The sequence below is a fragment of the Schistocerca serialis genome, chromosome 7 (genome assembly GCF_023864345.2).
Source record: "Schistocerca serialis cubense isolate TAMUIC-IGC-003099 chromosome 7, iqSchSeri2.2, whole genome shotgun sequence".
Taxonomy (NCBI): Eukaryota; Metazoa; Arthropoda; class Insecta; order Orthoptera; family Acrididae; genus Schistocerca; species Schistocerca serialis.
This window is the reverse complement of record NC_064644.1, coordinates 94,806,677-94,834,201: the sequence shown is the minus strand read 5'-3', so window position 1 is coordinate 94,834,201 and position 27,525 is coordinate 94,806,677. Positions and strand designations below refer to the sequence as shown.

At 43.1% G+C, this 27,525-nt stretch overlaps 1 protein-coding gene across 1 annotated transcript in view; it reads left to right on the top strand.

Moving 5' to 3' along the window:
• Window positions 1–27,525, top strand: part of LOC126412908 (myrosinase 1-like) — a 117,821-nt gene that overhangs the window by 51,592 nt on the left and 38,704 nt on the right. Inside the window, exons 3-6 of the mRNA XM_050082798.1 lie at window positions 3,846–3,980; window positions 9,846–9,968; window positions 15,933–16,116; window positions 23,619–23,713. Of these exons, the coding sequence (XP_049938755.1) occupies window positions 3,846–3,980; window positions 9,846–9,968; window positions 15,933–16,116; window positions 23,619–23,713 (537 nt within the window). The remainder of the gene's footprint in view (window positions 1–3,845; window positions 3,981–9,845; window positions 9,969–15,932; window positions 16,117–23,618; window positions 23,714–27,525) is intronic.

Genomic DNA, 27,525 nt, shown 5'->3' with positions numbered 1-27,525 from the left:
TTTTTTCCACCGAAATTGGCCGAGAAAAAGAAAGTGTTGCATTACCTACAGAATACTCACGTACTATTCAACCTAAGTGGCAGTTCTATTTCATATCCGTGCTAATTTTTACATTCAGGAATTTGTTTGAGTTGACTGATTCCCATTGTGTCACTTTGCTATAGTAGGATACTACTTTTTCGAGTTTGGTGAGGTCCACAATTTTACATTTCAGAACGTTTAAAGTAAATTGCCAGTCTTTGTACCTCTGTGAATTCTTATCGAGGCCTGACTTAGTATCTCTGCAGGTTTTTTCTCAGATGGTATTTCATTATAGATAACTGCACCATCTGAGAAAAACCTGAGGCTATGTTTAAAATTTTCTATAACCTCATTAATGTAGAACATGAACGAGACTTCAAAATAGTCAGTTTTACACTGATGGTACACTTTCTCAGTGCTACATTGGCATAATTTTGACCACATACGTGAAGGTCTTAAGTTCTTTTTTTTTTACTGGGATTTATACTTGAATGTTTTCAATCTCTCTTCCTCTCCTTCTCTTTCTCTAAAAAAATGGTTCAAATGGCTCTGAGCACTATGGGACTTAACATCTATGGTCATCAGTCCCCTAGAACTTAGAACTACTTAAACCTAACTAACCTAAGGACATCACACAACACCCAGTCATCACGAGGCAGAGAAAATCCCTGACCCCGCCGGGAATCGAACCCGGGCGCGTGAAGCGACAACGCTACCGCACGACCACGAGCTGCGGACTCTCTTTCTCTCTCCCTATTTCTTTCTGTCCCACACGCCGTATTATTACACAATCCATAATTTTTCTGTGGAGCAGAATAAGTTGTCGAACATACATTGATGGAAGAAAAATGGAACACCAAAAGCAGTTAATGTAGAGTAATGGGATTTCGTGAATACATTTGTGTAGGTGAGATATTCAAGTGATCAACATTGCTGGATGACAGGTTTATGTAACCGCGAGAAAAGCCAATGTAAATGTGAAAAATGTTCAGACGTGTGTGAAATCTTACGGCACTTAACTGCTAAGCTCATCAGTCCCTAAGCTTACACACTACTTAACCTAAATTTGTTGTGTTGGCAGAAGTGCCAACACTGTGTTACTAGAGGAGGCCGCGTTTTAGCTCACGCAGGCTGGCGTGAGGAGGGAAGGACTATACTGACGTGACGTCTGGAACATGACAAGGAATTAGAATTCAGAAAGCGGACCTAATTAGTTTGACACTTAACTTTAATCCATTAATGATGAACGTCGTTCTTGACGGTACATGGTTCACAGTAGTATCTGAATACGGCGCCTTGCTAGGTCGTAGCAAATGACGGAGCTGAAGGCTACGCTAAACTGTCGTCTCTGCAGTTGAGAGCGTCTGTATACAGTGAACCATCGCTAGCAAAGTCGGCTGTACAACTGGGGCGAGTGGTAGGGAGTCTCTCTAGACTGGACCTGTCGTGTGGCGGCGCTCGGTCTGCAATCACTGATAGTGGCGACACGCCGGTCCGACGTATACTAACGGACCGCGGCAGATTTAAAGGCTACCACCTAGCAAGTGTGGTGTCTGGCGGTGACACCACAAAATTATCCTAGGGAAAATCACACACACCCATGCCCGAGGGAGGACTCGAACCTCCGCCGGGACCAGCCGCACAGTCCATGACTGCAGAACCTAAGACCGCTCGGCTAATCCCGCGCGGCTGTAAATGTGAAGCGCTGGTACATTAGTAACAGGTGTAGCCCCCAGAATGTTGGATGGAAGAATACAAACGTGCATGCTTGTGTTGTACACGAGTCAGATGTCTATTTGTAGGATGCAGTCCCACGGCTGTAACACTTTGTCGCTCAGTACAGGGACTGTTAATTCTGTTTGTGAATGACACTGGCGTTGTCGTCCGATGATGCCCCATATGTGCTCTATTGGACGCAGATCTGGTGCTCGAGCAGTCCAAGGCAACATGTCAGCACTCTGTAGAGCATATCGAGCTATAACAGCGCTACGTGGGCGAGCGTTATCCTGATGGAAAACACTTCCTGGAATTTTGTTCATGAATGGGAGCCCAACAGATCGAATCGCCAGACTGACGCACAAATTTGCAGTCATGGTGCGTGGGATAAGCTGACGTACGAAATCGCACCCCAGACCATAACTCCATGTGTAGGTCCGGTGTGTCTAGCACGCAGACAGGTTGATCGCAGACTCTCAAGTGGACTCCTTATAATCAACACAGGCACCGAGGCAGAACCAGCTTTAATCATAAAACACAACAAACCTCCAGTCTGCCTTCCGATGAGCTCTCGCATGACACCACTGAAGTAACAAATGGCGGTGGTTTGGAGTCAGTGGAATGGACACTAAGGGGCATCTGGCTCGGAGCGGCCTTTGAATTAACCGACTGGTAACAGTTAGTCGTTCATTGTGGTCCCAACTGCTGCTCGAACTGCTGTTGCATTTGCAGTACGATATGCGAGAGCCATAAACCGAACACTGTTATATTCCCTCTCGACAGTGCCACGTTCCCGTCCGGAGCCTGCACTTCTTGCGGCCGTACATATTGGCGAACCCCGTTACCGGAAATCATGTACAGTGGCTACATTCCTGCCAAGACTTTCTGCAGTATCGTACAGGGAACATCCAGCTTCTCGTAATCCTATTGCACGACCTAGTTCATACTCAGTGAGGTGTTGATAATGACGTCTTTGTCGCCTTAAAGAAATTCTTGACCAACATCAAGTCACCACGTCCAATCTCAAAGGTAACCAACACTAACGACTGTTACAGCGTATATTTAAAGCAAATCTGATTTGCATCCGCATAGCGGCTCTATGGAATACACACGATCGTTCAGATGTTGGAAAACACCTGTCAACTTTCGTTCATGTCGCACAAGTCCTTCTTGGTGTCGCGATTTTTATTTATTTATTTTTTGTATGTGGTTTTCAGTTTGTGTTTAAAGTTAATTTTATGACCCGTCACATCCTCCACTAGGTAAGATTTATATAGCTGAATACCTTTCTTGCTTCTGTGTTGTGCTAAGCTTGAGTGAAGGAGAGCGTAACTCATTCGTTCTTCTAATATGAAATTTATTAATATGAGTTTTCTTGTTGAATAGCTATTGACTGTCAACAATCAGCTTTCTTTTTTATAGTGGCACTATTCTGAATGCTTCAAGCGCAGGCAAACAACAATAACGGAAAAACTAAATAGAGCAGGTTTGAAAATAGTTTTGAAAAAACAGTTACAATTAAACTAAAAAACTGTATAACCAGTATAAAAAAGAAACTCGTATAAATTAATAGCGAAGTCTTTACATCTACTGTAGTTGAAGACTGTGACTGGATGGGCGCGAAGAAAATAAATAGAAGAGTAAAAATGGTATGGAGGAAGATTGTAGTACCTGGAAAAGCATTAAGCGTCAAATGGCAGATGATAATGATGATGTTGTTGTTGTTGTTGTTGATGATGATGATGATGATGATGATGATGACAGTATCACTTTCATTTCAGTGGTAAGCATTGTTTTGATATGGCAACTTTCCCAAAATGTTTGCATTATGTTTAGTTACTATAATTGTTGACATATAAAGAATATTGTTCACAGTGTCTTGCTAATTTTCACACTAATGTTACATGTAAGGAGAGAACGGCTTTTTTATTTGTCACATGCACCTTACCGTCCAGAGTATTGACGAACTTACAGTGTCTGATTCGTAATCTTCAAAAGAAACTGAGCAGTCGAATGCGTTTCTCATTGGACGGCCTGACATAATTTCGTTGCAGTAAACTCGTCTGCAGTGCGTGGAGACTTTTGCAGTGAGAGCTGTTGAATTTCAGGCGAACGTGTACCGCTTCTCGCTGAGCTGGCCCCGCATCCTGCCCACTGGAGACACAGACAACATCAACCAGGCGGGCATAGACCACTACAATGACGTCATCGACGAGCTGCTGGCCAACGGCATCCAGCCCATGGTGAGTGAGTGCGAGCCCAGCTCCGATCGCGGTCAGCTGTTCGTCTTCCTCTTTCTGTGAGGCGATATCACGTCTCCAAAAAATATTGTCGAAAAAGTCTACGAGTTTGCTGTTACCAGTCGCTTATTATTATTTCTGCTTAGAATCAGAGGTTTACATGTCCATCTTCGGGTGGATTTATGTGGGTTAATGTGGCATGTACGCGTTGTGTTATACCTTTGGAGTAACCTGTGGCACTCTCTAATAGAGAAAAGCAAAACACCATTACAGTAAATGCTCACAGTTCTGTGGGAGAAAAAAATTAAAAAATACCTCCAGTGGTCACGGGCTCCTTTTTCTGTAACTTTACATCACATGCACCATCACACTTTGCAAACAATGACGAGAGCAGAGATAGCATCAAGAATATAAGTGCAAAGAGCGTAAAACAAAACACTGTTTCAGAGCAAGTCTCAAAGCTTCGTGGAGATCTTTGGTTGAATAGATAAGTAGAAATGTAAAAGTAACTATCTTCGCTGGTCACAGATACTCTTCTGTCAAGGTTCACATAACTTTATTCTTTGCACACATTTAAGTAAACAAGAAGACATGTTAGAAACTTTACAACTAATAATTTTGTTGCAAAAAATTGGTATAATCATATAAATGGATGTATATGTCTTTATATGTTCCACCTCTTCTCCTACACCACAGGATCGATTGACACCAAACATCTTTTACATAACATTAATTGTCTAGGAAGCAGCGCTATTGGGATAAGAACCACCTAGCTCCCATGGGGATGGGGATGGAGGTGACTGGCATATTACGTCGGTAGTACTGGAATGTGCTCCAAGTGTGGGATGCATACTGCTGAGCATAGTGAAGGGGCGAGGACATTGATAGTGAGAAGGGAGGGGGGGGGAGGATGAGACAGACAGAGACAGGGGGAAGGAGGGGGGCAGAGAGAGGAGGAGGAGGTGTCCACAATAAATGTCACATACCTACATGTGTGCAGGCGTAGCTGTGGGTAAGTGCTACTTTACATACAAACAACATTTTACTTATTATTTTTAAGTTACATTGGTAGTGCGTTCGTGCGTGCGCGTGTGTATGCATGTGTGTGTGTGTGTGTGTGTGTGTGTGTGTGTGTTTGGGAGGACAGGATTCAGAGATGACGAGTTAGAGGAGTGATAAAAGGAGCATAATGTTTTGGTTATGACAGAGCTGTGGTTTATTAAGATTATGCCTGATTATACGCTGTGTCTAAGACATGTTTGAAGTAAAACATCGATTATGAACTGTACAGAGTGAATCACCTAAAACTTGCACCGCAAATATTACGGAAATGGGAAGTGCTATTGATGTGTGGTTTTCACAGAATGGATTGTGAGATTTGGCAGAATGGATTGTTAACCATTCAACATACTGTAATAATACTTAGAATGTGTATTTTATGTGCAAAGATGCACTTTTTTTAAAACGAAACAATCCCTACTAACATTAACAAACTAAGAGTAGGGTGAATTAGAATGTCAGTGGTGTTTGTTGTGGGATTCTACTGCGAGTCGTTTACGAGATATAGTATTTTGAAAAGTTTCTGCACTGTTGTAGTCTTTATTTCTTACTGGTGCCATGTATTTCTTGAATCAAATCTCAGATGATGGACCTGTTAGATCTATGTAGAAACAGTTACAGAAAATAATCTGTTACCACTGGAGATAATTGCACACGCAACGAAAAATTTCTGCGAAGCTTTTAGACTTTCTTAAAAATAGCATTTTCTTTTGCTATATGTTCTCTGCAGCTGTTAGATTCTAGAAGCCATCTTTGCTCTCCTCAGTGTTTACAAAGTTTGGTGGCGTATACGATGTAACACGACACAGAAAGCAACATGAACTACTGGAGGTACTTCTTTTTTACCATAAAACTCTGTGCCATGTACTGCGACAGTGTTCTGTTTTTCTCTGTTGAACAGTGGCTCAGTTTACTCTAAAGTTGTAATACGACATAAAATGCTTTATTAATCCACATGAATCCACCTAATGGTGGAAGTTTTAACCTCCGGGACGCATTACGGAAATAAATTATTAGCGATGGTTAGAGTAAACTACTTGTTTTATTCGATACCAACAACAATCACGGTAAAGCCTAACCAAAACATTCACATTTTTTAAAAATATGCTATATTCTCTCTAACAAAATCACAAAAAATCCTTCCCTCCTTTCCCGAAATCTCTAGCTCCGATCTTTCTAGATCTGCAGTCTCCCCTCCACTTTTGTTTTCTGTATTCTGGATGCTGCTTCTCCTCTTGAACATATGACAATATCAAGTTTTCGGTGATAGTTGAAGTAACGTAGGTAACATCAATTTTTTTTTTAAACTCGCCAATATACGAAGTAAAATCTGATTCAATACGCGAAAGCGCTTTTGACATGCATCCAATCGTTATGACTGCTACCAGGACAAGAAGGAACGAATATCATTCTTTTTGTTTTCCTTGTACTTTCGGTGACAAATGAAAAGCAATTGGCAGCAGAGATATATTTGGTCAAGAGAGCTGGTAATCGATAACCAAAGAAGTATGAACGAAACTATGATAAAACAAACGCTGTACCACAACCACGAAACTACATGCAGTGTGTTACATCGCATCTTCTGAGATGTGAGTATTACACCTCTCAGATGTAAAACACATCTCCCAAAAAAATGAAAAAGATATGGACCATTGGGTTCAACGAGGATATAAGGCTTAACATGCTAACAGGCTCAAATCTCGTGTGGGAGCCGTATAAAGTTGAGTACAGTGCTGTTTTGTTTCCAGTAGACTTCGAACACATGTGTATGGCTAAAATGTTGTGCATTTAGATGCTAAATAAATACATGAGGGAATAAACAACGTCATGTAGCAACCAAGTGAACTAAATAATTACTTACTAACTTCTGCCCGAATATTTGAATTGGCGGCTGTTGCGCAGTAGCAATACTCAGTTCCTTAGGTGTCCTTTATGTCTGGTGTATATCAAGGAAGTGTGGTGTCAGGTTTAGTATTCACATTTGACATAACGACTTCCAAGAGAACTATGACTACATTTTGTTTCGTGGCAGTCCATGCGCAAACTCTCACATAACCTTATTTTATAATGCCATTTTCAGATACCATTGGACAGTACAGCCAATCATTTAACGGTGCATGAAAACTGCAGTGTTCACGACTGCCAATGATTAAACAGTTAATTACTTCTTCTTCTCCTTTCCTCTTAATACAGTGAGAAGAGGTCCGTTATTTCTGCAGTGTTGACGGCGATCTTTAATTGGCTCGCGACAAGGAAGCTGACTCAGATGGGCCAGAGAGTAATAATCTTCTTCAGCACCGAAAGCTGTATCTACACAGGTATAGAGCAGGCAAATAGCAAAATAGCATTCTCCCATGTCCGCACAGCAGGAATATGGGAGAGGGCAAACTGCATTCCACAAAAACTGCATTAGGTGAGACTACATAAGAAATGAACGTGGGATGAAAAGCATGGAGACCAGACATTGGACGCTGACGTACAGTGCAGGAATGTTCGTGTTCGTTCAGACCTGCGTAAGAGGGTCTGTTATTGGCTCACACTAATTACATCGGTAATAGGCGCGATTTACTGTATGTGCCTATGTGCAAGGTTTTTCATTGGCCGGGATTGGAAATCTGTGATGTAGTGGGAGAGATTTTCTGGCTTCCTTGCCATGTGACACTGTTATTGGTTGACAACGACAAAATCCATGATACCAGGAAATTGTCAAACTTGTTTATAAAATTACTATTGGTCAGAACTTGTAAGGTCTGGTGCAGTTGGCTGGTGAGATTCTGACGCTGGCAAATCCTGCTTTGTTCCGGAGAGAAAAGTCAGAGCGCACGTACTGCATGGACGTTAAAGGGTTTGCTTGCTTCAGGGACACTGAAGAAGATATTTGTAGGAGAGGGCAGAGTACAGGGCAGATCTGGACTCAGAATTTCCAGCCGCTACTGCAACCATCTTCCACACTCACTCCATTTAGGGGTGGTAAGCCTGTGACAGTGATGCAACCGCCAAGCCGAAGGGGACCCACTTTCATAAAACTGAGAGAAAGTTGTGCCTTGAATTGTAGACAGCGACTAGTTTAAACCTTTTCTTTTTTTCTCAGTTTTGTCGTTTCGCTGTAGCGTAGCCTTAAGTAAAGGACAGAGCGCATGAGTCTTTTTTTCTTGAATGCAGTCCGTTTTCCTCCTTCACCTTGTGTGTGTGCGCGCGCACATGTAACTGGGAGGTTACGAATGGTTTCCTAGAGTCGTAGGCTCGCAATACCAGCCTAACTTTTCGACTGGTTGAGATGGAATCACAGACACTGGTCAGCCACACAGTTCCACTGAGTGTTCGTACAGAATGTGGCAACAGTTTCCATCACCCCCCACTTTCATCTCGAAAGACCCATGAGCTAGAGTCGCGCTCCAGAACAAGGATTCGTCACTGTTTGCTAGTTAGTTAGTCCTCTACTTGAGGCTATGCTGCAGCGAAAGGACAAAACTGAGAAAAAGAAATCTGGATATGAACTAGTCGCTATCAACAAGTCAAGGCATAACTTTCTCTCATTAATTTACTTCACTGTCACTGGCGGATCTGACATATGCTGGCAGAGGTTTCTCCTTTTTACACGAGGCATACTCCGATCTTCTCACAAAAAAACAACAGTCAAATGCTATCTTTGTATAAGAAACACGTTTTATATAGAGTGTACAGTGTGACAATTATTGAACTATATGAAATAAAATCGTCATAACTTCTCAACTGTTTGCGTTAGGACGTTGAAACTGTACCGTTGGCCGTGGGCGATGATTGGAATTATTATGTACGTATGGTGTGGTTGATCAACGAAGCCCACTTTCTTTTCGATGGGTTCGTCAATGAGAAAAATTAGCGCGTTTAGGGGAATGAGAAGCCGCATCTCGCAATCGAAAAGTCTCTTCACTCCCAACGGGTGACTGTGTGGTGTGCAATGTGCAGTCACGGAATAATCGGTGCGATATTCCTTGATGGTACGGTGGCTACCGAGCTGTACGTGAAGGTTTTGGAAGATGATTTCATCCCCATTATCCAAAGTGACACTGATTTCGACAAGATGTGGTTCATGCAAGACGGAGCTCGACCCGATCGAAGCAGGAGAGTGTTTGATGTCCAGGAGGACACTTTGGGGAACCCAGAGGCTACTGGCATGACCTCGGTTGATCGCCATATTCTCCGGATCTGAACACATGTGACTCCCTTTTGTACGGCTATATTAAAAGACAAGGAGTACAGCAATAAACCAAATACCATTACTGAGCTGAAAACAACCATTCAGGAGGTCATCGACAGCATCGATGTTCCGACATTTCAGCGGGTCACGCAGAATTTCGCTATTAGTCTGCGACACATCAGCGCCAATGATGACAGGCATATCAAACATGTCATAACCTAAATCCGAATATCTGTAGTGAGGTATACACGTTGAATGAAGTATGTGCACGCGGTAGTTTGTAACTAATTTACGGTTTTTCTTAAAACTCAATAATTGTAAGTCTCTAGCTGTCGTTACTACTGCCTGCTTTCTGTGTTTGTGCAGCAATGCAAATCATTTGCATATCGAAGTGTGCAGTACTTGTCACGCGAAGCTGGCGTTTGTTGTACGCTGGTTTCATAGCGTAGCAGGTTTAATGGCCAGCTGGGGTACTTACTCGTTCGGGATACATTTGTGGTGGCTTGTCTACGCTGCTAACCACGTTTGAGACAAGTTTTAGAGGCTGTAATGTCATATCACCCCTCGACAGTCCTGTATTAGCAAACAACTTCCCTTTCCTTTTACACGTGTGTTTTGCCTGGTTGCAGATGACGCTGTACCACTGGGACCTCCCCCAGGAGCTGCAGAAGCTGGGCGGCTGGCCCAACATCGTCCTCGCAGACTATTTCGTCGAGTACGCTCGCATCGCCTTCGAGAACTTCGGAGACCGGGTGAGTGCCTCTCTCTCCTACCGAAACGAGTAACACTGAAAACAATTGTGACCGTCACTTAGTCTAGAATTTAAGTTCGCCACTTGTGAACGGACCAAGTACTGGCTACCACTGATAATTCTCTGTAGTATATTATTTACAGTACGAGGAGGGACCCAAAAACAACCGGAATTTCTTTCTAGAAAGCATATACCTTATTATTTTCAAATACAACCTTAATCTCCATCGAAGTACTCTCCATTAGCATTAATACACTTGTCCAAACGTTCATTCCAGTGTTCGAAGCACCTTTTAAATTTGTCCTCTTTGATACCTGCTAGCACTTTCATGACATTGCGTTTTACGTCTTCCACATCCACAAAACGCTTCCCTCTCAAGTCTCTTTTCATCCTCGGGAATAGGAAGAAGTCCGAGGGTGCTAAATCCGGCGAATAGGGCGCGTGGGTCGAGGTAGTCGTCTTCTTTGAGGCCAAAAACTGGCGCGGGAGCGTTGTCGTGATGCAGGAACCACACACCAAAATCCCAAAAAGCCGGACGTTTTCGCGACGAACTTCTGCGAAGCCGTTTCATAACCTCCAAATAGAATTGTTGGTTTACTGTCTGGTTTTCAGGGTCAGATGCAGAGTTTACAATCCCTCTGATGTCAAAAAACAGATCAAGATCGTTTTCACATTCTATTTCACTTGTCGAGCTTTTTTGGTCGAGGTGATCCAGGTGACTTCCATTGTGATCACTGTTGTTTACTTTCTGGATCGTACCCATAGCACCATGTCTCATCACCTGTAATGATTTTGTTGAAAAAATGTAAATCATCTTTGAACACGTCCTTCATTTCGAAACAGGCTTAAGCGCGACGTTCCCTTTGATCTCTGGTAAGAAGCTTCGGCACGAATTTTGCTGCCACTCTTCACATCCCCGAATCGATGGTCAAAATGCGCTGAATTGAGCTCCAGGACAACCCGGACAAGTTCTCGAGTTGGTCGATTGTCCTGCGTCGATCTTCACTGATGAGATCACGGATTTTGTCGATGTTGTCTTCGCTTCGAGCAGTTGAAGGTCGATCGGAACGGGGCTGATCTTCAACCACCATTTCTCCCTTTTTAAACCGACAAAACCATTCGTACACTTGCGTTTTACTATGAGCATGGTCTTTGTAGGCTGTCTGAATCATCGCAACAGTTTCTACTGCGTTCTTGCCGGGCAAGAAACAAAACTTCACTGTCGCACGTTGTTCGTAAGAATTATCCATTTTATCGTGTCACGTATGCACACTTAAAGAACTGCCAAAGAAACCACACTTCTCACTGTTGGGTGACGCTGCGTGGCAGAATGACTCAGCAGAGCTCCTATACAACTCTCTGGCGGCGCAACCTGCTACTACAAGTACACGATGTGCAGCATTACGATTCCGGTTACTTTTGGGTCCCCCCTCCAAGAAATATCAAAACACGTAAGCCTCACTTACAGTAGCAGAAAGGTCACGCTAGGAACTACGAGGGGCGTTCAGTAGGTAATGCCACACATTTTTGTACTTACAACATTGCAGCACAGTCAGAAATCGTGATAATCTTATATATAAGAAACTATCAGCCTCGATTGCGGTAATGAAAACAACCTTTTCCTAGGTTTCAGCCCAAATAATTGAGCCTTCTTCAGAAGATAAACCTGAATCTAAAATGCCCTCTTAGACAGATGATAGATTCAGGTTTATCTTCTGAAGAAGGCACAATTATTTGGGCTGAAACCTAGGTAAAGGTTGGTTTCATTACTGCAATCGAGGCTGATAGTTTCTTTTATAAAGGCACACATTTTTATTGGTCATTGTCGATTGACAAAATGCGGAATTTGTTGTGGGAGATCGTGGAATATTCTTGCTTCAGTCCCAATAGTTTGATGAAGTTCCGATAGGCGTTATAAGCAGCCTTTAAAATGGCGTCTTTAACTGAGGTGCGTTCCAAGCAGAGAGCTGTCACTGAGTTTCTTTTGGCGGAAAATCGGAGCATCGCGTATATTCATAGGGGATCCAGAATGTCTACGGAGACCTGGCAGGGAACAAAAGCACGGTGAGTCGTTGGGCGAGGTGTCTGCCATTATCGCAACAAGGTCGCGCAAAACCGCCCGATCTCCTGCGTGACGGTCGGCGGCACAGAGCTATGCCTCCTCAAATGCTGGAACATGCGGACACTCTCATTTGAGTGACTGACGGATGGCAAACAAACACCTCGCTGCTCAACTGGACGTTTCTGTTGGTAGTTCTGGCACCGGCTAAGGTACTCAAAGGAGTCTGTCCACTGGGTTCCTCGTCGTCTAACAAAAGACCATAAAGAACAACAAAGCACCACCCGTGCGGAATTGCTTGCGCGTTACGAGGCTGATCGTGACAATTTTTTGTTGAACATCGTCACGGGCGATCAAAAATAGATTCATCACTTCGAACGGGAAACAAAAAGGCAATCTGTGGAGTGGCGCTACACCATCTCTTCGCCGAAGAAACGTTCATACCTAAGGTAATGGCGACAGTCTTCCGGGATCGTGAAGGAGTTATTCTGTTTGATGTTCGTGGCGCAACGATCAACTCTCAAGTGTATTGTGCTACCCTCAGGAAACTGTGGAAACGACTTCATCGTGTTCGTCATCACAAAAACGCAAAGAAACTTCTACTTCTCCGTGACAATGCAAGGACCCACACCGTCTGTGCACTCGAGAGTAGTTCAGAAAACTTCATTGTACTGTTCTTCCTCAATCATCCTGCAGCCTGGCCTCGTACCTTCCACTCCGTGGGAAGCAGTACATGGACGATGGGGAGGTTATTGAGGCAGCGAGGCGTTGCTCCGTCGTCCACCAGTAGAGCAGTATCACGCGGGCATACAGAAGGCGTAAGGCCGTCGCATTGAACGGAGATTACGTTGAAAAACAGGGTTTTGTAACCAAAAGAGTGGGGAATAATACCATGACTGCCTGCATCACTCTACATTTTTACTACGCTTCGTGTAGATGCTCCCTCCACTACTTCTGTATAGAACACGGATATGTGAATTTACTGGAAACCTCTTCAAGGACTAATAAGGTAACCTAATTGCAGAACAACTTTGGTATCGATGAAAGCGATGTGCTTGGTATCTGTAATACAAGCAGGATAGACATTTGACAACTTTCTAAGGAATATGCTAAATTGTTAATTACGAGTAATAGGTTACAGCTTGCAAACGCAACTAGGTAACACGCTAGCACTTCGTCGAAGAATCATGAATGGAGATTGTGTACTAGGAAGAGTCCTGAAGCCACAGTAAAGTTTCTGATTGATTACATACTGATAAGGCAAAGATTTCAAAACCAGTTTTAAACTACAAAACGATTACAGGGGCAAATGCGCACTCTGACAATAATACTTTGGTTATCAACTACATAATAAAACTGAAGAAATTCTGGATAATTTAAAAGAGCCGCAGCTTGTCCACAATTCCAGAGGGAGCATTAGGCACTGATTAAGTGAAAAGCAAAACAAAACCAAACAGAGCAAGGGAATACAGTAGAAGACCAATGGGTACCTCTGAGAGATGGAACGGTGGAGGCAGCATAGGATCAAATAGACGGAAAGTAAGGCCTATTAGAAGTCTTTGCGTAGCACAGGAGATACTCAAATTAACTGAACAAAGGAAAAATATGAAATCCAGCAAATGAAGCAGGCGAAAGAGAATACAGACGTCTAAAAAAATAATTTGTCGGATAATGTAAAATGTCTAAGCAGAAATACTCAGAACACAAATTTTGGGACATGGATGCTACGGGAAACATAGTGTCACCTATAAGAAAATTAAAGCAACTTTTCTAAAAAAGGGAAGCGGCTGTATGAATATCAAAAGCTCGGTGACAAGCCAGTACTAAATAGAAAAGGGAAAGCTGAAAAGTGGAACGAATATATTCGAGGGCTATACGAAAAATATAAAACTGAATGCAATACTATAGGAAGACAAGACGAAACAGATCAAGATGAGATGGGTGATATGATATTGAGAGAAGAATTTGACAATGATGAAAGGCGTTAGGCCTCTAGAGAAGCCAACGTTTCCTCAACATTATTCAGATCATTGCCGAGATTAAAATTCGTCTCGTATTCAGTAAGCCTCTTTTTGGACTGACTGTGTGATGCAGGGACCCACCAGTTCATTTCTACGAAACTATCAAAGTCTAATCATTACTCTGCAAGCCACGCTGCTGCTTGCAGGCGCCATTATGGAGTCGCCATTTTACTTGCGATCATGCTGCATTCTGCCGAGAGTAGTTGAAGGCTGACGCGGAAATACAAATTCGATGAGACGCTCTGACATCTGGTACAATTTAATTATCATGCCTAGTGTCGTTTTCTTTTCTCTCTCTCTCTCTCTCTCTCGCTCTCTTGGACCTTTGAAACGTGGGACGTTTGAAATGGGCACCTATGGGCACCTTGAACACTACTGGCCATTAAAATTGCTACACCAAGAAGAAATGCAGATGATAAACGGGTATTCATTGGACAAATATATTATACTAGAACTGACATGTTATTACATTTTCACGCAATTTGGGTGCATAGATCCTGAGAAATCAGTACCCAGAACAACCACCTCTGGCCTTAACGGCCGTGATACGCCTGGGCATTGAGTCAAACAGAGCTTGAATGGCGTGTATCGGTACAGCTGCTCATGCAGCTTCAACACGATACCACAGTTCATCAAGAGTAGTGACTGGCGTATTGTGACGAGCCAGTTGCTCGGCCACGACTGACCAGACGTATTCAGTGGGTGAAAGATCTGGAGAATGTGCTGGCCATGGCAGCAGTCGAACATTTTCTGTATCCAGAAAAGCCCGTACAGGACCTGCAACATGCGGTCGTGCATTATCCTGCCGAAATGTAGGGTTTCGCAGGGATCGTTTGAAGGGTAGAGCCACGGGCCGTAACAAATCTGAAATACAGCGTCCACTGTTCAAAGTGTCGTCAATGCGAACAAGGGGTGACCGAGACGTGTAACCAATGGCACCCCATATCATCACGCCGGGTGATACGCCAGTATGGCGATGACGAATACACGCTTCCTATGTGCGTTCACCGCGATGTCGCCAAACACGGATGCGACTATCATGATGCTGTAAACAGAAGCTGGATTAGTCCGAAAAAAATGATGTTTTGCCATTCGTGCACCCAGGTTCGTCGTTGAGTACACCATCGTAGGCGCTCCTGTCTGCGATGCAGCGTCAAGGGTAACCGCAGCTATGGTCTCCGACGCAGAACTGATAGTCCATGCTGCTGCAAACGTCGCCGAACTGTTCGTGCAGGTGTTTGTTGTCTTGCAAACGTCCCCATCTGTTGACTCAGGGATCGAGACGTGGCTGCACGATCCGTTACAGCCATGCGGATAAGATGCCTGCCATCTCGACTGCTAGTGATAAGAGGCCGTTGGGATCCAATACGGCGTTCCGTATTATCCTCCTGAACCCACCGATTCTATATTCTGCTAACAGTGATTGGATCTAGACCAACGCGAGCAGCAATATCGCGATACGATAAACCGGAATGGTGATAGTCTACAATCAGACCTTTATCAAAGTCGAAAACGTCATGGTAGGCATTTCTTCTCCTTACACGAGGCATCACAACAACGTTTCACCAGGCAACGCCGGTCAACTGCTGTTTGTGTGTGAGAAATCGGTTGGAAACTTTCCTCGTGTCAGCACGTGGTAGGTGTCGCCACCGGCGCAAACCTTGTGTGAATGCTCTGAAAAGCTAATCATTTGTATATCACAGCATCTTCTTCCTGTCGGTTAAATTTCGCGCCCGTAGCACGTCATCTTCGTGGTGTAGCAATTTTAATGGCCAGTAGTGTATTTGAAAAGTGCTACACACATTCTTGACACAGGCTCTTATTGAGCCGCTCTTGTAGTTACAGGAACCAGTAATGATAACCCACGTTCGGTTCGTGTTGGCAGGTGAAGCTGTGGCTGACGTTCAACGAGCCGGACATCTTCTCCATCGGCTACTCGACCGCCAATGGCCTGGCGCCCGGCGCCAATTCGTCCGGCATAGCCGACTACCTCATGGCCAAGACCATCATGCTGGCGCACGCGCGTGTCTACAAGCTCTACGATGAGCAGTTCCGTGAGGCTCAGCAAGGTAAGCCTTCTAAGGGATGAGTCAGAGTGGGGCGGCCTTCTCCACAGCAGTCTGTCTTCACAATTATTAATATTCTCCCGGCCGTTATGCCGTGATCGAAAGAAATACTATTACTACTACTACTACTACTGTGTGATCAGGCCCAGAGGACCGCACGCATCTACAAGTTTCCTCCTCCACTGTATTCTGTCCATTGCTGCTATCCGCCATCCGTCCACATCTATTGACGCTTGGTTTAAATCTTCATGGAGTCCATCCCTCCAATGCTTCTTGGGTCTCCCTTTCGGTCTCTTTCCTGTAGGTGTGAAATCCAGGAGCTTCCGAGGCCATCTGTGATCCTCAATCCTGACCACATGGCCGGCCCACTGCATTCGTTTGGCTTTGACAGTTCCTGCTATGTTGGGCTGCTGGTATAGTTCCTCAAGCTCTTGGTTGTATCTGATCCTCCATTCCCCCGTGTCTGCATCCAGAACCGGACCGAAGATCTTCCGAAGCACTTTTCTCTCAAAAACAAGCAGCTTATGGAAGTCCTGTTTCCGGATACTCCATGTCTCACAGCCATATAGAACAACAGGCTGGATCAGGGTTTTGTACAGTCGAATTATGAACTGTCTGGAGAGATATCTGGACCGAAGCTGTTGTTCTAGGCTGTGGTAAGATCGGTTTCCTGCCTGTATTCTGGCATTGATCTCTGCTTCACATGACGAGTTCTCCGTGAAAAGTGCCCCTAGGTATTTGAATTCTTGCACTCTCTTGTAGGAATGGTCCCCAACCTGCAGTGATTGTAGATGATCAGCAGTCTGACAATGACCACGCGTCATAACGAGGTACTCTGTCTTGGCTTCGTTTATGTTTAGCCCAAATTTGCTGGCAGCCTCCTTTAGTGCTTTGGTCATTTGCTCCAGCTCCTCTTCCGACCTAGAAAGTAAACAGATGTCTGCATAGGCTAAGTACGCCAGTCTCTTTCCTCCGATTTCAATCCCTTCGTTCTCTTGGAAGGTCTCGCGTACGATCTTCTCGAGGGCAAAGTTGAACAGGATAGGGGACTACCCATCTCATTGCCTGAGTCCTGTCACAATTTCAAACTCCTTAGTAACGCGATTTCCCATCTTCACCTTTGCACGTGTTTCGTTCAGACAGATCTTTACCAGATTTATGAGTTTCTCTGCTATGCCAAACTCTCTTAAACAGTTGAGCAGGCTCTTGTGATGTATGCAGTCATAGGCCTTCTTAAAATCAACGAATAAAATATGCGAATCTTTACCATATTTACCCAGTTTATCAGTGAGCTGCCGGAGACTGAAGGTGTGATCTACTGTTGACCGTCCTGGCCGGAAACCTCCCTGGTACTCCGCAATCACCGATTCTGCCACTGGCTGATTTCTAAGTATGAGGCAATTGGACAGGATCTTATAGCAGACGTTAAGCAGGGCGATTCCTCGATAGTTGTCACATTTCAGTTTGTCGCCCTTCTTATGTATTGGACAAATCAGAGCTGTTTTCCATTCTCCTGGTAGTTCTTCTTTGGTACATATTGCCTGTATCAGTCGGTCTATTTTTTCTGCAAGTTTCTCTCCTCCTGCCAGGATCATTTCAGCCTGTATTCCATCTTCACCTGGACTCTTATTCTGTTTAACGTGTCTGATTCTGGTTTTTATCTCATCCAGGGTAGATGGGGGATCATCTGCATTGGCTGTATTTGGGTGCTGGAAATCAAACTGCAGTTCGGGTTCATCACAATTTAGCAGATGTCGAAAGTACTCTTTCCATCTCTCAGCTATGTCCCTATCGTTCGTCAGGATCTTATCATGGGAATCTTTGACAAATGAATGAAATACTGGGAAACAAACAACACAAAACGCATTAACCTAACGTCTACTTTAGATGACAGAAAACTGAATCGCCCACAAAAAATTGAAGGTTTCCTTCTGTCTGAAATGAAATGGAACAGCTCGTATCAGGCCGAAGACTGTTTTGCAGTACTTCTCAGAGCTGGCTACAGACGATGACAGATGCTGTTTAGCCAAGTTGGTTGGTATTCACAGTTGCCCGACCTCACTGTTTTGTGGCCAGATATCCTTTCTGACCCTGTACGCCCTGGAAGCAGCGCAGTGCCAGGCTTGGGTGTGTCAGCAGTGTTCCAGGTCTGCCACAGCAACGGTGGCTGCAGCCTTTTTCTGTATCGTTCAGTCGTTTTGCCGATCAGGTCGGAAGTTGAGTGCACCGAATGGTAGAGTTACCGCAACTGAGCCTCTGTGCAATTCGGTAGAGAGCCGGTACGGCTCCTGAAGTACCGTGCCGTTTTGTTTTGGCGTCCCTCCTTGCGCCAGCCAATCAAAGACATGTGACCATTAGAACTTTCAACATTGCAGCGCGCCAGCAATCATGAATAATTTAATGATTACAAAGAATCCGCCTCGATTGCAAATAGAAACCGGATGTTGACCTATGTTTCGGCGCAGATAATCACGCCATCTTCGGAACACACTAAAACTACAAACTGCCTAAAAAGGCATGGTCCAACATTAACACAGAACGCCCAAATGGGCAAAAGACTCGTCGCATAAGATGTAAAATAAACGGTACGTGTGTACCATGTCAATAGCTGTACTTATCGGTCAATGGATAATAAGGGCTATGAAAGCGACGTTGTACGTCCTTTCACGCATGTATATTAAGCTCGTTACATTATTTGACCTTTGACGTCAACAGCTATTAGAACACAAAGGTAGTTTGTCTGTTCCAAGCTATACGCGTTCACAGACCTCACTTGATTAAGCTTAATGGTTCAGTACCTCAAGTACCTGATTTTAAGAAACTAGTTTAGCTTTAGGTTCTTTTTATACTATTGTGGTACATATCCGACAGTACTTTTCATAATGACCTCTGTCGGTCATTAGATATTAAGGGCGATGAAGGCGACGTAGTACGTCCTTTCACGCAACTACATTAAGCCTGTCCTACTAATTTGCCCCTTTTCTGGTCAATAGCGCTTAGAATAGAACACAATAGAATATAGTAACTTGACACGCTTGTCCAAGCGTAGTCATCAAATACTATCACCGACCCCATGTAATCGAAAAATGGGTTATTCACCCTCCCCCCCCCCCCCCCCCCCATATTTCTAACCTGCTTTTAGCTGATGGTATTTTGTCTGTCCTGCGTGCATGTGTTTTGACCATCCGTGGAATTTGCTATCCCACATATAAAACTTCAGCCTATCCATGTTCTATAGTTCTATAAAATTGTCCTCGAGCTAGGACATTATACATACACACGCATTAACTTCCTGCACCTTTGACCCGGTCGCCAGATCACTTTCGTAACACATGAAACGTCCCCTTAGAAAAATTATAAATGACTGTGCTTAAACTGACACACTATATTTTCAGCGCAACGCAATCTAACATTCAAAAATCCCTACAAAAGAATGGCCCTGCCTAACAATAAACTACACCTTTCATGAATCACTTACCTCACAAAAATCTTAGTTACTCGAACTACTGCAATACAGCGAGTGCCACTACTGCCAATACAGTGGCCAATACATATTTGAAAAAATTTTTGTAATTACAATAACAAAGAAATCAAATGCACACACTTATTGATACAATGTTGGTCAAAAGCTAAAATTTTCTCACAGTCCATAAAGACAGTCCTGATCATTCATCACAGTAAAATTGCAGTGTTTTTTTTTCTCAAAGTCTGATCAGTAAAAGAAAATGCACACGGAAGTAGTGGATTTCCATGCTGCCTTGAAGAAGTAGTATTGTCCTTCCAACGGAAAGAGTGCTGACTCTTGACATGCAGACAGGTAAAGGTCCACAACAGAGCAAACCCACAACAGAGTCAATCGAAGTTTTGAAGAATATTGGTAGGTAGGTCATCACAGAGCAGACCCACTGTAACCCTTGTAGAGATTATGGTACTGGTGGGTCACCAGAGGTGCAGTCCCACTGCAGTCCTTGTAGAAATAATGGTATTGGTGGGTCATCAAAGGATCAGACCCATTTCAGTCATCTGCTCTCAAAACTCTGCCATCTCTCTCCCCACATCCACCACTGCTGGCGGCTCACTTCCAACTGCGCAACGCTACGCGCTGTTCACATCCAACTGCACAACACTACAATAGCGAATTCCAACAATGCCACCCAGCCACAGACTGCACACAGCACAGCCAGTGATTTTCATACAGGGCGCTACGTGGCGTTACCAACATAAAAACATAAACAGCCTACTTACACACATTTTATGCCAATCACACGGAAGAAGACGATTTTTCAATTTCCGCATGTGTGTTCCTCTCTGACATTCTCACAGCCTAGCAGCCGGCGCCACCTCAGTTTACCTGAGAGCCCGCGGCGCACCGAACGTTGGCTGGGGTGAGGAACCACGATTCTGACGTTTGAGCTAAGTACAGCTATTGACATGGTACACGCGTACCGTTTATTTTACATTTTATGCGAGTCTTTTGCCCTTTTGGGCGTTCTGTATTAATTTTGGACCATGCCTCTTTAGGCAGTTTGTAGTTTTAGTGTGTTCCGAAGATGGCGTGGTCATCCGCGCCGAAACCTAGGTCAACATCCGGTTTCTATTTGCAATCGAGGCGGTTTCTTTATAATCATTACATGTGACCATAGCTGCAGGCATGCTCACCCAACGACTGCGCACCTGCCACGGCGCCCCACGCCCAAAGAGGCCAGCCGACACAACTACCATACACACTATTCCCACTTTTGTTTTCTAAAAGTGTGTTTACAGCGAATAGCGTTGGTCGCATAAGATATCAGCGGAAAAGGTGGAAGAAAATTAGAAGGTTGTTACGTTCACATCCCAATGACACTGAAATGGCTTCGCATGTGTCTGTTGTTTATATATGCTATATTTGAAACAAACCCAGGACGTAGTAAGACACTTTATTATTGATCAGTTTCGATCAGTATGTCTTGGCTTCCTGTGTTAAAAATTTGGTAACTGATAAGGATTATTCAATTGATTTAGAGATTTCAGGACTTTCTAAACAAATACACCTTCAGGTTCAAAGGATTTGCTGTAGCTCTTTGATGGGCTCTCATGCATGGCTGTAGTTCCTCAAACAAATCTTCCCTGCCTTTGTCGAACTTGCTTCTTCTTAAAAGTACCGTGCACACCATGTCCATTTCATGATTCTCGGTTGATATGCGTGCATAATAACACTTATGAACTTACTTTCCAAATGGACACATTCCAGTGATTCTTCAATAAAACATAATCACCACATCCAAAACTACAAATCGCACAATATTTCTAAAATAATAAATTGTCTTCACAGTCAAAACACACCAAACCAAATGAACAGCCTTACCAACAATCCACCACCTCTCGCTATGGACAAAAAAAAAATGGTTCAAATGGCTCTGAGCACTATGGGACTTAACAGCTGTGGTCATCAGTCCCCTAGAACTTAGAACTACTTAAACCTAACTAACCTAAGGACATCACACACATCCATGCCCGAGGCAGGATTCGAACCTGCGGCCGTAGCAGTCGCGCTGTTCCGGACTGAGCGCCTAGAACCGCTAGACCACCGCGGCCGGCTATGGACAAAAAATCAGCAGGCTGAGCAACCGGTAACAGGCCTCAGGAGCCTACAGAATAGCAACTTCGGCTACCGAACCGAAAATGCCGTCATACTGAGGCTACCCTACGGAATCGAATGTTATGGACGCTGCGGAATAGGGCTAATGGACGTGTGGTTAAGTGACCTCGCTCTAGGGCCATAGCAGAGCCTTCTGCCACGTCAGTGTGGCCTCTCTGCAGATTCTTAGTTTCTTTCATCTGAATGCGGTGACAGCTTTCTGTTTCCCTGCTCACGGGTTGCACCTGCAGAGTTGAAAGGTAATAGTGCAACAGAATCTACCGACATTTTGGGTAGTTCTTGAGCACGACTGATATTTTGCTGAGTAATCGCAGTTGATGCTCTTTCTGCCAGATGTTCCTCTTCATATGGCTCTTGTCTGTACATAAGTGCAAATTCTATACCGTGAAATGAGCAATATATTTATCCATCTGATCTATTTTAGTGTGGATGACATATCTGGAGACTCTTGACAAAATAATCCATGGGTAAAATGCCGAATGTTGCTGTCCAAGGGGACAATATTTTGTCTTTTTGATCATCTGATTACAAAAACAAAATTAGCGCCTCCTTTTTTCTTTTATGACTATTTGTCAAGAATTTCCAATGAAGCTACGCTGTTTGAAAACCACAACACCGACGATTAAATTATGACTTTTCAGTATAATCTTCGTCCATTTCTACAGTTTTGGTCCATCTTTTAGCAAGGGCATGCATACCAGTGTGGTAAAACACACGGTCCTCCTTCCAAGGTCACTGAAACACAGATTTGTTCATAGCCTCCTCATTTCCAAAGAGAATCCAACGACGAGCTTCTTTTAGCACCCCAAACAGAAGTCTGATGGTGCCAGGTCAGGGCTGTGTGGGGGGTAAGGCAAGTTTTCTCATCCAATTTTCATAATCTCTTCAATAGTGCGACGACTGGTGTGTGATCTTGCATTGTCATCCAAAAGAAGAACGTCCACCATAGCTTTTGTTGGTCGAACTAGGTCAAGATGTGCTTCTGCCGCATTTTACAGAATTAGTTGTGCATCCTTACTCCAAAAAATCAACCATAATCACATCCTCTCCATCTCAGAATATTGTTACATTGGGATCGCACAGTTTTGAACTTTTTCTTAAATGTTCAAATGTGTGTGAAATCTTATGGGACTTAACTGCTAAGGTCATCAGTCCATAAGCTTACACACTACTCAACCTAAATTATCCTAAGGACAAACACACACACCCATGCCCGAGGGAGGACTCGAACCTCCGCCGGGACCAGCCGCACGAACTTTTTCTTATTCGTTGAGTTTCTGTGATGCCATTCCATTGACTGCCTCCTTGTTCTGGTTCGAAAAAACGATCCATGTTTCGTCTCCGGCCATAGTTTCCCAGAAACTCCTCTCTCACCAACCAAAAGCCCTACAAGTCTTGGGAGGCAATTGTTTTTCTTGTGTCTTTATTCTGATCGGTTAACATTCTTAGTACCCACGTTCCACAAATCTTTGAATATCCCAGCTGCGGAATGATTGTCATCACACTGCCTTTCATGTGACGCAGCATGTGAAAGTTGGTGGATATGGACGGGTTACTCCTGTAACTTTATATCAGATCTGAAGATGGTTCTGAATGAACCGAAGCCGGTCATATGAATAAAAAATTCTGCAATCAAGACGGATTATAAGTAACATTATACAGTTTCATTCCTTTCGGGTAACAAAAGCCAGCACTAAGCCCATGGAATATTTTTCCATCAAATACACCTGGAGAAACTAAAGGAGAAAAATATGTTTGTTGGATTCAAGTGTCAAATTTGTAGCATGTGCAACAAAGTCTGTGCTAGGCGAACTCTGCGGGGGTGCGCGGTAGAGTCTCAGTGGTGGACGCTGGTGTGTTGCAGGCAGGGTGGGCATCACCCTGGACTGCGACTGGTACGAGCCCCTCACCAACAGCACGGAGGACGCCGACGCCGCCGAGCGACAGCTCCAGTTCCAGGTAAGGGGCGACCGCGCGGCGTCATTAACGGCTCCATAACGGCGTGTCAAGCAGGCACACACACTTTTTTTTAAAAAATTCTTTTATTGCACATTCTGTGGACCAAAAATACGACCACTTGCTGTGATGTGGAACGAATCAGTTTTACAATTCACAATATCTCAATAAAGAAAGACAACATGCCGACCATTCACATGATCGAATTAATGGGTGTGGTGGATTTTTATTTTGCATACAGTCATTTATATTTCATTATTTTCAGTTGCTGTCTCTTAACCACACACATACACACACACACACACATATATATATATATATATATATATATATATATATATATATATATATATATATATAAACACATTCAGAAATTCTTCTGTGAAGCAGAAAGAGTTGTTAAGCAGATGTGATTTCAGTTTTTGTCTCAAGTTAATATTATCCATTATATTCTTTCCATCAAAGATTTTTATGGCTAAATATTCACTTCCAGTGCCACACTGAAGACGACTGATGGAAAGTGTAATTAATTTTTCTTTATACCACTATATTTATTGATGTTACTGTTGTTTTGTTAACTGTTGACAATAAAACTTTGTAAGGGAGTAAATGTGTTATGAAACTGTTGTCAATTTGCCCAGTCGTTTGTAAGAGGTTCTAGAGTGGATACCAGTTTTTATCCTTATCACACGCTTCTGTACAGCAAATATTTTGTTTCGCTGAATTACGATTTACTCCAGAACATAACGCGTAGACATTAGTGAACGAAAATAGAAAGAGTAAGTCATTTTTTTGACATCTTTATCGCCAAATTCTTACATTATTAATAACAGAGCTTTGGAAGTTGGGAAGATCTGGTATAAAGTTACAAGAGTAACCCGTCCATATCCACCAACTTTCACATGCTGCGTCACATGTGACGCAGCATGTGAAAGTTGCTGGATTTGGACGGGTTACTCCTGTAACTTTATATCAGATCTGAAGATGGTTCTGAATGAACCGAAACCGGTCATATGAATAAAAAATTTTGCAATCTAGACGGATTATAAGTAACATTATACAGTTTCATTCCTTTCGGGTAACAAAAGCCAGCACTAAGCCCATGGAATATTTTTCCATCAAATACACCTGGAGAAACTAAAGGAGAAAAATATGTTTGTTGGATTCAAGTGTCAAATAATCCCAGTTTAGGTTCTCATCAGTATAAACACCTAACAATTTAGAAGGTTCTCTTTCACTTATTTCTTTACTTCACGCCTTATTTCAAATGGTATCGTCAAGCCCTGTTCTATACTGAATTCCATGCATTGTGTTTTATCTAAGTTCGATGACAGTCCATTTGCGCAGAACCACTTATTAATTTTTGCGGAAATATTATTTAGATTTTCAAATGTTAAGGTTTCTCCATTAGGCTTGATTATTATACTCGCATCATCGGCAAACATAACAATTTCTGTTTCTTGTATGTGTGATACTAGAACAGTTATATCTGACAACAAGAAGAGTGGTCTCATTATGGTTCCTTGTGGTACAACTGTAGCGAACATTCTTCTTTCAGATAACTTGTACTCTCCTTGAGTTTCTTAACGCGACACTTGCATCTTCTTAGCTTGAATGAAAACTATTATCAGAAGATCTGTGCTACTATAAAATTTAACCTTCTCTAGGCCAATATTGTGAACAGTACAATAAAATTCTAGAAGAAAATACACACGAAAGCCGCTGAATGTATTCCATAGAAACACAATATTTTTACGGAGACTGAGTTACAACAGTAGAGATACTGATTTAAAACGCTGTCCAGTGAAAAGAGTAGGAAGCAACTACTAGCACGAAAACCCTGAGCATGTAATGATTAAATTTTCCATCCTGGACGAGAGGTCTCTTGTTTAGAGCGTCGTGCTGGCTTAGAAAAATTTTTAAAACGACGTCGACAGTCATAATTCGAACAATAACTGTATTCCAGCGAGGTAACAATGTTGACATATAGGGAACTGGAAGACTGTCCTGGAGTACTGCCCAAAGCGTTCCGCTGTATGTTTCAGCTGTGCGTCACTAATGATGACTGTGCGTCACACGAGCTAGCACTGCTGACCGCGTGAATGCCGTAACACACATTAGGTAGGAGCAATCATGTTCCAAGGGTGTCAGCTTTTTCCCATGTCACCGCCGCGTGCAGCCAGCCTCCTGTGGCAGAAGACGCAACTTGTGGGATGAAGAGGATCAAAGTGGTGTTCAGAGGCTAGGTTCTTGCTTTGCGTCAGTGATGGTCGTTTGCGAGGAAGGCGTTGACCAAAAGAGAACCAAGACGCTCCAGCATACAATAATCACTTTCGCCACAGATGTCCCTAACTGAATGTGTAGGGACGGCATTTCGTTTGGGACTATTACGCACAACACTCCTTGCCCAGCTACGACAACAAATGGTTCAAATGGCTCTGAGCACTATGGGACTCAACTGCTGAGGTCATTAGTCCCCTAGAACTTAGAACTAGTTAAACCTAACTAACCTAAGGACATCACAAACATCCATGCCCGAGGCAGGATTCGAACCTGCGACCGTAGCGGTCTTGCTACAACAGATGGAAATAGCGTGCAAGACTGTCGCGAAATATTGCAAGTTCATTTCCCTCGCCCCTCTCCTCCAATCAGTCTCTGTATGTGACAAAATTCAAGTAACTGCAACGTACTCGATGTTGAAGTAGCCAGGAATGTTTATAAGACCGTAGAATTAACATCTACTCGAAGTTCTGTTTAGTGATGGGTCATACACACAGTAATGCCCTTTAAGTAAAGCTAGACCGTTACTACGATTACAACAACGCAGTAAACAAAGCGATAAACAAAGCGATAACGTCATCTCTAGAGGGTCGCTGCATCCGTCAAGAGTGCCGTGCACTTACGGGCGGCGCCTCAATCAAACATCAGTACGAAAATCCCTGTATTTAACGTATTTAGACCCCGTAAGTTCTTGACAGACATACACTAGTGCTACATAGCTGAATTTGAATCATACAAATCTATTATTTATTTATTTTATTTTATTTATTTATGCATTTATTTTACCTGGCAAGATTAGGGCCTTCAGGCCCTCTCTTACACCTAACCAGGCATACTCAGATTCAACAAATTTCAGTGTCTACAGAAAATTAGGACATATAACATGTTATACAGTATTAATGTTAAAGAAAAAAATAGAGATTATAAAAGTAGTACAATGATAATTATAACAATCAAAAAATAATTATAACAATCAAGAATAATAAAAATAATAATAATAATGATAATAATAATAATAATAATAATGACTATGTATATGAAAGTAAACATATTTTTCTTTTATGAGTGTCAGTCCTATTGCTAGTTGGGAATTTATTCGTTATATTCTTGCAGCTTGTGAGTTATTCTCATCAAGCAGAGACATAAGACGATGGAATGGGGTGAAAGAGATATAGAAGAGGTAGATAGGTTAGAGGAAGAGAAATAGAATGGTAAAATTCGAAGCTATGATGGAGAGGAGAAAGAAAAAGATGAGGGGGGGCACAACAATGGTGGCTATACCGTCCCTAATATGTAAGTCTTAAGTTCCCTCTTGAATGTTGAGTGGTTTTGGATAAGACGCAGATCACAGGGGAGCGCGTTCCATAGTCGTATGGCTGAGATGGAGAATGACACGGAGAAAGATTTTGTGTTATGTAAAGGTACAGCCAAGATGCTAGACGTATCCGATCTGGTATTGCGGTTGTGGAATGATGATAGGTGTTTAATGTGAGAAGATAAGTATTGGGGGCACCAGTGGCTAAGAAATCGATGAA